Here is a 10754-nt window from a genome sequence, read left to right as displayed (position 1 = left end):
AAATTATTACTAATGCTGGCATTATGTGCTGTTTCAAAGCTTATGATAAAGTATATGCTGCTTAAAGACTGAAGTGGTTTATTTGCCTGAGTAACAAAGAGAAGAAAATATAACCATTTAGAAATAAACAATTCCGATCCCACAAAGATACTGTGTGTTTCACATCTGAATGAAGACGACCATTCTTCTGCTCTGAACTTTGCTTCTAATTGTTCCAAGGGTGGGTTTTTTTTTTTTTTTAACATCAGCAGTATAATTTAAAAGGCAGTGTGTGTAATCATTGTTGCTCTTGTTAATCAGTTGCAAGTCACCAATTTTTGCAAGTTTACTGAAAATTGCCCGAAGTCTTCCAGTTGTTCTGCCTCTACTGTCTGCCAGTTTTTATTCTAGATGGATAATTTAGGGTGAGCTGTGAGTGATTGTTGTCTTTCCATATAAACAAAAAAGAGTTTTAGGATGGCCAGGAAACATTCATAATTTTTAATTCACACCTGTAATAAAATTGCATTACATTTTTCATAAAATAAATGTTCCAGTTTATATACAGAAAAACAGACTGTACAGAGCTTTCCCCCAATTTCCCCCCTCCCAACTCACAAACATACAGGCAAATGCAGTGCTCAGCTAAGCAGGCACAACTGTACATCTAAAATTGTAACTGCTGTGTGTTATTTATGCGTGTGTGTGTGTGTGTGTGTGTGTGTGTGTGTGTGTGTGTGTGAAGAAATACTACAATGTAGATCGTCCTTTGGGGACCAAGGATTAAAAAAATATTGCAGGCAAGCTGAGAGACGCCCTTCACTGCTAGTTGTGGCTGAACGTCCATTCCACAGTGTTTCAGCCAAACTGGATTTGCTATTGAACTTGGGGCTCAAAGCTTCCGTTCAGTTGCCCCTCCTCATAGTCCATCTGACACAAGATCATGTTGTTCTTCAGGAAAAACTTGTCTCCCACGCAAAATCTAAAACACAATAAATAAACAAACCATTAGAAACATTTGATAAATCCCAGAGCAGGGGAATGAAAACATTCTGTGTATTTGCACAATATTTGCTTCTCATTCCTATTTGTGAAGAGAGAAAGAGAGAGAGAGAGAGAGAGCATTTACGTACATCATGTGCACTTCTCCTAATTTTTTTTTTTTTGCTTAATGACAGATTCAGATGATTCTATTTCACCTTCAGTGGTTCAATTATTTTTTTTAATCATTTAAGAAGTCTGTAAAACATAACCCACATTTGATCTACCATTAGGCTGACTGAGGAAGTCTGGCTCAGTGGGAAAAAGTGTCAGTTATTTAATTAATTGATAAATATTTATCTCCACAGAAGTGCACGCTTGTTTGCACTGCACCATTTAGCGTTTCTACCTTAGGCATCAAAGGGCCCTGTTTCTCGAGAAATAATAATCAGAGAGAGAACATTTACCCTGGAATTTTCACATCTCAAAGTCAGCTTTGTTTAATTTATTTTCCTCTAAAATGTCAGTGTTTTGGATACTTTTGACAAAATATCTTGAAATTTCCAATTTAAGACTATCTCACAAAATCTTCTTAGTTCCAGGCTGAAATCCAATTAAGAGAAGGCAGCATGAGTTCTGCCAAAGAACAGGACCACGGACAGTTCATTATGGATCAGGAAAGATTCTTACTACAAAAAATTAAGGAGTCACCTAGACATTCAAGGAGAAGTGTGATATCCACCAAGCTCAATTCCACTCAATTTCTTATTTTCCCAACAATAAACTTCAATTCTGTCCTGCACTCACCTTAATTTGGGAGTTCATGAGAGAGAAAACATTATGTAAACATTGTATATAAAACATCATATGTATTTGCATGTGCATTTATCAAAGGAAAGTATTCCTGCATTTCTTTTTATCAGTTGTACTGATCTGCCATTAGTTAATTTCCTTTTAACACTCTACATACTATTTATAGATAAATCTGTGCAATGTAGAAGTTGGTGTATTCCAATAAGTGAAAAGACCAGAGAGGTGCAGATTTGGTACATTCAGATAAGGTAGCAACTAGTCCTGCTGGCAGAGTTGATTTAGCTGGCTTTGTCTCATCTGAAAAACCTGTCTGAAAAACAGGCAGGGCAATTTTCTCAAATTATGCAAAGCAAAGGCTATGCTGACATTTCTTTTCTCATGAGAGTCATTTACAGGGTGGTATCTTCTGAAATGATTTAGAAATAGAATAACAAGAATTGGAAGGGACCTTGGAGGTCTTCTAGTCAAACCCCTTGCTTAGGCAGGAAACCCTACACCACTTCAGACAAATGGTTATCCAACATCATCTTAAAAACTTCCAGTGTTGGAGCATTCACAACTTCTGGAAGCAAGTTGTTCCACTGATTAATTGTTCTAACCATCAGGACATTTCTCCTTAGTTCTAAGTTGCTTCTTTCTCTCCTTGATTAGTTCCCACCCATTGCTTCTTGTCTAACCCTCAGGTACTTTGGAGAATAGTTTGATTCCCTCTTCTTTGTGGCAGCCCCTGCCACTGCTATCATGTCTCCCCTAGCCCTTCTTTTCATTAAACTAGACATACCCAGCAGTGGTGGGTTGCCCCCAGTTTGGACTGGTTTGTAAGAACCAGTAGTAAAACTGGCGGGAGGCTCCGCCCACTGACTCAAATGTCATCAGGAAGCTTCGGCCCCATTGTGAACCGGTAGTAAAGGTAAGTAGAACCCACCCGATACCCAGTTCCTGCAACCGTTCTTCATATGTTTTAGCCTCCAGTCCCCTAATCATCTTTGTTGCTCTTCTCTGCACTCTTTTCCAGAGTCTCAACATCTTTTTTATATCGTGGTGACCAAAATTGAATGCAGCATTCCAAATGTGGCCTTACCAAGGCATTATAAAGTGATATTAACATTTATAAACCTGATTCCTGCCCTTTGCATTTTTTGAGTAGTATTCTGCAATTGCACATTTGGAAAAGGACAGATATGGCACTGAGTTCAAATCTATGCTCATTGAAGGAATCCAAATTAACATTTTATATTTCTTCATAACACCACTCAGATATCTTTTATCAAGACTAAGCAGAGTCATTTTTTTTTAAAAAAATCTCCTTCTTAATCTCATTTATCTGTCCCATGATCACCCTCATTGCTTTGTTTATGTTGCAGGTTCTCCGAATGTTTCCTAAAAACAAAGTTCCCAAAACTGGGCCCAGTTTTTGGGAACTTGATATGGTATGACAAAAGCAGAATAAAATTTGCTTCCTACTATTTGGACACTACACTTCTACTTATGCATATGCTCTTTTTAGCAGCTCCAATTCAGAGTTGCTCATATTCATTATTCTTTTTGCATATAACTACTGCAGTGTCATGCCTGATAGTTCCTCATTCTATTTCTGTACATTTGATTTCTTTCTTTTTAAATGAAACACTTTGGGATTGTTTCTATTAAAATTCCATTCTGTTAGTTTTACCTCAATTCATTAAGCATATTTTGAATTTTATTTTTGTTTTTCTATAGTATCATCCTGTTTATGCTGTGGTCTGCCATGTCCAAATCTAATAATACCCTGATTAATAGACAATGACATGCTCTCTCAAGTAAATAAAGAACAACCTGTAAATCTATCTTATGTCATCAAGTTCTGCTAGTGGGTAGAACTATTGTTTAAAACTAAAAATTCTCCACAATACCACCATCCAATTTGACCTAAAAAGCATGATATAGTATTACTGAGGCACTGTGAGAGATTTTGTTCAAAGCTTCTGCTGTCTTGGCTCACTCCTTCTTTAAATTTTAATCTATGTCTACATAAATTCTTATGAATAGAGGCTGTTTCACATTATATATTCATTGAACGCTGCACAAACATAAGCACCCTGTCTTGGTTGCCTTCTCTAATTACTTCCTCTGACATCCAGATGTCCATTTAAATGAATGATGGGTTGGAATTAGAGTCCTCTACACTGGCTTCCTCCATTCTGGCACTTCTAGATGCATTGAAATGGCAGCTTCTAAATCTGGAAGGCACCAGATGAGGGAAGAATGCTGGATATATTGTCTCTCAATACTTTAAATAAAGACATGGGGCGGCTGTGTGTGTGTGTATGGATTAGAAGGGCCAGTCTTGCTCATCCCATCCCCAAATTTGGTGCATCTCTAGCTAATGATTATATATTTGAGGTGATACCTAGAAAGGAGATGGCTAGGTATGCATTTCATGGGACCAGAACCATAATTGTTTACTCTTTTAATTTGTTTTCCAGCATAAGAAGGGTGATGGATGAATGAGTGAATGGATGGATGGATGGATGGATACCAAAACTATAATTATTTAAGGAGTTGCTAATGAGTCATGCAATGGCATTTAAGTATCCCTTAAATATAAGAAACCCAAACAATATGTGTATGTGCGTGCGTGTGTGTGTGTGCATGCATGTATGTATATATATACACACACACATACATACATCAAAGTACATGGACAAATTTAGCAACACAGTATTACTTCTACTTTATATCTCATTATGCATGATTTGAATGCCTACGTTTGTCAGCGGACATGAACCCTCTGCTATCAAGCCACACACTTCATTCAAACTAGGTTATTTGTCCTAAACTCAAAGGACTCTCTTGACATTGTTGACTTTTTCTTTCAAATTGTATTTCAAATGTTATTGGATCTAAATGGAATTCAGGTAAAATTAGTTGAATAATATGATCTTCCATTCAGTTTACATTGTGCCACATAATTATTGCCTACCCAATAGTCTGGTCCTTCCACAACTCTGCGACTCACTGGGTTTATGTCCTTTTGTCAGCAATGAGGTCCATTTTTGCTACTTTATTTGTAATTCTGAAAGATACATGGAGCTTTCTTTGGAACCGTGTCAGCCTTTGACAAAAGTGTAAAATGTTTGATACACAATGTAAACTGAATGGAAGATCATATTATTCAACTAATTTTATCTGAATTTCATTTAGATCCAGTAACATTTGAAATGTAATTTGGGGGGGGGAAAGTCACTGAGGTCAAGGTAGTCCTGACCCACTGTATTCTGAATTTAGGACAAATAATATTTTGTGGAGAAAAAATGTGTGTGTCTATTGAGAGGGAGTTGGGGATCCTAATTCCCTTCAAAATAACTCAAACTGTGCAAGAATACATAATGCATGTCAACTGTATGGATTGAATGCATACATTTTTGCGCTTTGATAGATAAGTAATGCATTTCTTCTCAGTAAGAAATCAGGAACAACCATATAACCATGAGGAAATATGTTTGCTGGCAGCAGGAAACAGTAACCAAAGAATCTGAGACCTAACAAAACGCTTTGGAAAATACATTACATTTCCCTATACAATCTAGTTTTCACACTGAAAGGGATTATATGTTATTTCCATCTAAAAAATATTGATAAGGATTAAATGTTCCTATACTATCTAATATATGAACTATTTATAAAATAACTACAGGAAACATATTTTCTTTTCTCTCTTAATCCCAGTTTATATATTCTGCTGCTAACTGGGAGCTACAGTCCCCCACAATTTTGAGTTAGCTAAAGAACCTTTATAATGAAAAGAGGAGATATGGTTTCTTTTCACCTGAATGTCTAGAAAGGCTAATGCTGTTATACAATTTTCCAAATGGAGAACTGGGAAAAACACTGACAGTAACAGTTTTGTTTAAAAAAACAACAAAATTACATTTGTCAATGATGCATTATTTAGAATGAAGGAGAGTAAAGATTCAAGGAAAGAGATAGGAAGGGTAGAAATGTTAATCCCAAGGCTATCAAGAGAATAGGAGAATATCTGTTGGCTTGGAAAGGCAGGAAGAAAAAGCACAGAATTTAAACTCTGGAATAGTGACCTAGTATAGAAACTTTGCTTGTGTATTGCAGTAAGAAAACCTTCCTTGTTATATGGCTTCATTCTTATACACAATTATGTATTATTAATGTTTTGTCCCCTTGGGACAGGTTTTTTTCCCCTTCTGGTGTCAACATGGACTAGTCCCTGCTGTTTTCTTGGAAAGGTTTTTTGGAAATATTTTGCCCTTGCCTGTTTCCTAGGGCTGAGAGAGAATGACTGTCCCAAGGTTACCCAGCTGGCTTTGTGCCTAAGGCAAGACTAGAACTCATGATCTTCCAGTTTCTAGCCTGGTGCCCTAAGCACTACACCAAACTCTCCCTTTTTACGCACAATAAAAATATTAATTTAGACAAGTTGTGTCTCTCACTTTCTGAGGAGTAAATCAATATTTGGCTAAAGGGTTACATGTCGAAAATACCAAAGTGTGATAGAATGTGCAACTGGGAGAGCTTAGGCAACACAGAGCTTTCCCACAGAGCGACACCAATTAAGAGACGTCACAGTAGTGGTGAAATCCAGCAGGTTCTGACAGGTTCTGGAGAACCGGTAACGGAAATTTTGAATAGTTCAAACAACCGGCAAATACCACCTCTGGTTGGCCCCAGAGTGGGGTGGGAATGGAGATTTTGCAATATCCTTCCCCCAGGAGTGGGAGGGAATGGGGATTTTGTGGTATCTTCCCCTGCCATGCCCACCAAGCCACACCCACCAAGGCACACTACACCACGCCTACCAAGCCACGCCCACAGAACTGGTAGTAAAAAAATTTGGATTTCACCACTGTGTCACAGTCCCAAGCTGTGTGTGGGGGGGGGGAGGGAGGAGAAGTTTAGGGTTGGTCACATCCTAGAATCTCTCAGGGTATATTTAGAAGATTAAAAGGCTATATAGCTTTAGTTGGGCAAGATTCCATCCATTAGGGTAAGCAAATAAAGGATTGGACCCAGTGGTGGAATTCAATTTTTTTTTTACTACCGGTTCTGTGGGTGTGGCTTGGTGGGCATCGTGTGGCTTGGTGGGTGTGGCTTGATGGGCATGGCAGGGGAAGGAGACTGCAAAATCTCCATTCCCTCCCCACTCCTGGGGGGAAGGATATTGCAAAATCTCCATTCCTACCCCACTCTGGGGCCAGCCAAAGGTGGTATTTGCCACTTTTCCGAACTACTCAAAATTTCCACTACCAGTTCTCCAGAATTTGTCAGAACCTGCTGAATAGCACCCCTGATTGGACCTGACTAGACTTTGCTGTGTTGTCTCTAGGCTTAGGCCTGATATAAAATGTACAACTGCACTTGATGTGAAAACTGACAAAAGAATTCCTAAAGCTGAGGCAATCTATCAAGTTGCTCCTTCTCCATTGCTAAGAGCAGCGGGGAAATAACAGTGTGTTCTTTGTCTGTCAACTAATAGCTCCTAAGCAATAAAAGTGGATAGGTTCCCCAAAACTCCACAGGTTCCAGCTGATCAACATTGCTCTCAGAAACAACTGGAAAGATTAAGAGCATCTTATGCTACTGTTCTGATGCACCTGCTGTCCTTTACACCAAATTGGCAGAATAGGCCTATTATGTAACCTGTGAAGAACACACAGGGCAATAAAAATATTGCAGAAAAAAGCACAAACATCACAGAATAAGCAAGGAAACCTGCCCCACTAACTTGTAACATGAAGAATTATCAAGCTATCATGATTCTGCCATATACTTTCTAGCTATGCTCTTGATGACTAAATCAGAGTTTTTTCAGGGTTGAATTTATATTGGAGAGACCTCCACAATAATGATATAACTCTAGTTTGAATCTACACCTTGAAATTTGACTTGCAAGGCTTCTCCAAGCATTCTGCTGGTAGAGAAAGGTTTCCCTTGCTGATTGAAAAACAGACATATGCTGACTTTGCTTATTTTTGCTTTAAACCAAGACCCTCTGAAGGAGTAGTAATGCAAAATGAAGATCAAAGTTTTGCTACTGACACAAAGGCAGTGTGCATGACACCTGCCTCTAGCCAAATCAACTGGCTAGAGGCTTTAGAGTAGCAGATTTGTCAAGCCTTGTAATGCATTATGAAGAAATCTTTTATGTATTAGGAATGACATTTTGGATAGTTGCAAGGTACAGTTTTCATGTGGAGTCAAGGCCATTTCGCACATTATTGAAAGCAAACCTAGGTTTGCCACCAAATGTAAATAACCTGTCCAAGCCCTGATAAGTTTCCTGAACAATATAGAGATTGTAAAACATTGATATACTAGATTTCTAAGGACAAAGAGCTGTGGTGGCACAGTGGTTAGAATGCAATATTGCAGGCTAATTCTGCTGACTTCCGGCAGTTCAATTCTCACTGGCTCAAAGTTGACTCAGCCTTCCATCTTTCTGAGTTGGTAAAATGAGGACCTAGATTGTTGGGGGCAATATTCTGACTCTGTAAACCATTTAGAGAAGCTGCAAAGCACTGTGAAATAGTATATAAGTCTAAGTACTATTACTATTGCTATTGCTATTTTGATTAAGTCATGAAACACCAAACTTGAATAAAATTTCCTACTTGAATAAAAGTAAACTCATGGTCATTTATTCCCTACCTCAGAAAAGTTGGGTTACACTGAGAAGTGTTTTATAATTATAGATGGCAATCCATGGGCTGATTAAGAGTAATAATCTCAAGTTCAACCATGTTTAAATATTATCTAGGCATTTTAAAATAGGAACTAAAGAAAACTAAAATCACATTTGAACTCTATTACCAAAGAAGAGCCAAATAACCTCAATGACTTTCAATGCTGGTAAAGTAATCGAATTCCTACTGTAGTCAAAACCAAAAACTTGCGATGTGCTTAAAGGTGTCTTGTTGTCAACATTAAACAACATGAATGAATGAATGACTTTCTTGAAACCAATTATTATAGAATATCTCTTTGAATTCTACTCCTTAATTGGAACCTCCAAAAATATACTTAATATATATTTGAAAATATGTAACAGGCTTTCTTTTATCAAAGCTCATGATGCTATTCTGCACATTGTTAAAGCATGAGATCTTCAGGAGTACATGAGGTGAACAGCAACACAGATTAAGCCATACCCAGAAGACCAGATCCACCTCTTTGGTGCATCTCCTCCATCCACTCATTCCTCTAATGATATTACACTATGGCTATCATCATCCTTAGCAAGCATGGCCATGCTCATAGCAGGGAATCTGGGCAATCACAGTTCATCACATTAGGCTGAGAAAAGTTGCTGAATAGAAGGAAAGTTAGTCAGCTCTGCAGCATGAATATGAGAAGAGAGACCGGATGGGAGCACAGGAGAGGAGTAAAAAGTAGAGCTTCATTTCAGTAATAGACCATTACTCAGTCTGAGCTTGGTTTGTGGAGACAACGCAACTACTGGCATACAGCAAGTCTGACCTACATCAGCTGTGGAGGGAGGAATATAGCTGAGAGGTAGAGCACAGACAGCATTTTATAAACAAAAGGTCCAGTTAAAGAACTGAACATCAGGGGAAAAGAAAGTTCTCCACTTGAGTTCCAGAAGAGCTACCAACTCACAGTGCTAGGCTAGATGAACAATTAATCTGACCTGATAGCCACTGTGAAGATAAAACATTCATAAACATAATTGCCATTATCATTATTATACTCCACTATCCCTGGAATGGCTGTCTCCTGTATCTCATAGCAAGAAGTTTCCTTGGCTATCATTTGAGTTGCTTTACTTACATGGTAGTTAACAAGCAAATAATCCAAAACCAGGTATCTTTTAACAACTCCTAAAACAGGATTAAATTACAACACGCAGAGTCCTATAACTAAACATACATTTTACATGTCGCCCACTAGCAGAAAAGGAAGAAGAAAGTTACCCACCGGGTTTAATCCTCCAGGACAGATGCTCAGGGGGACAAACTGGCAAAAATAATGTATTTTCCCTTTAACAAACAACAGCATAACTCTGGCTGGAGTTATGCTCACGGGCACTTACGATCTAAGCCCATATGTTTCAATGAGTAACATTTTGTGTATTTAAAAAAAAAAACCAGCAGGTAAATTGCCTTTAAGATTCTTTTAAATGCTGCCTATAAATCTTGAAATGAGGTTGAGCATTTAAAAGAAAGAAAGGGGAGGGAGGAGAGAGAGCAGAGCCCAAATCCAGTTCTCCTTTAACAAATTGCAAAAGAATTATTGCCAGGAAATATTTTAGAAGTAACAGTTAACGCTGACAGTAACACTAACAGCGAACTGCAGCAGATAATTAATGGAAACAGAGTGCTGAAGTAGTTTTGAATTTGTGCGTGCGCATGTGTTTTTTAAAAAGCAGTGTGCTAACAGCTCAGACAAGTATCTGAAATGGGTTTAATTTCTGACTGCACATCTGTGTGACATATTAGAGGAAACAAACCATTCAAAAAAGCACCTTTGGACAGAGGTGAGTGAATGGTGAAATGTCAAAGTCTAAAGACTTAAAAGTTTGTAAATTAACTTTAGCTCTGGGTAAAGAATAATTGAGTTTGGTTTTTTTCACCTTTCCTCTTGGCAGATACAAGAAACATATTTATAATGTAAATGTAAATGTAAACGCATTTTTAGCTAATGCTATATAACACGTAGATACTGAAAATGTCAGTTCATTGTTTTTCCATTTCGGGAAATCAAATTCTAGAGATAAATCTAGCTACTGTTCATTTAGTATATGAAATGACTGGAAGATTCCTTGTGTACTTGAATTCAGGAGACTACTGTTCAAACCTGCACAATGTGCAAGTGAAATGAAATGCCATTATAATTTGAAAAATGGTAAAAATAAATAAATATCTGGCTTTATTTTGTTCCACTTGGTATCCACACCCAGAGACAATTTTGTTTTTATTGACAGTTCTTAGAAACTTAGGATCTCATAGGCA

General features: G+C 37.8%; 1 protein-coding gene across 4 annotated transcripts in view; it reads right to left on the bottom strand.

Moving 5' to 3' along the window:
• Nucleotides 1-466: 466 nt before the first annotated feature.
• The window catches only part of LMO1 (LIM domain only 1), a 128477-nt gene continuing 118189 nt past the window's right edge, over nt 467-10754 (bottom strand). For all 4 annotated transcript variants that reach the window (XM_034417015.3, XM_034417014.3, XM_034417016.3 and 1 more), the window contains exon 4: nt 467-961. In XM_034417015.3, the coding sequence (XP_034272906.1) occupies nt 856-961 (106 nt within the window). In that variant the 3' untranslated portion in view covers nt 467-855. The remainder of the gene's footprint in view (nt 962-10754) is intronic.

Source organism: Pantherophis guttatus, chromosome 1, assembly GCF_059756535.1.
Source record: "Pantherophis guttatus breed Tessera chromosome 1, ASM5975653v1, whole genome shotgun sequence".
NCBI classification, from domain to species: Eukaryota; Metazoa; Chordata; class Lepidosauria; order Squamata; family Colubridae; genus Pantherophis; species Pantherophis guttatus.
The sequence above is the reverse complement of the archived record's forward strand: the minus strand, read 5'-3'. Positions and strand labels throughout refer to the sequence as shown.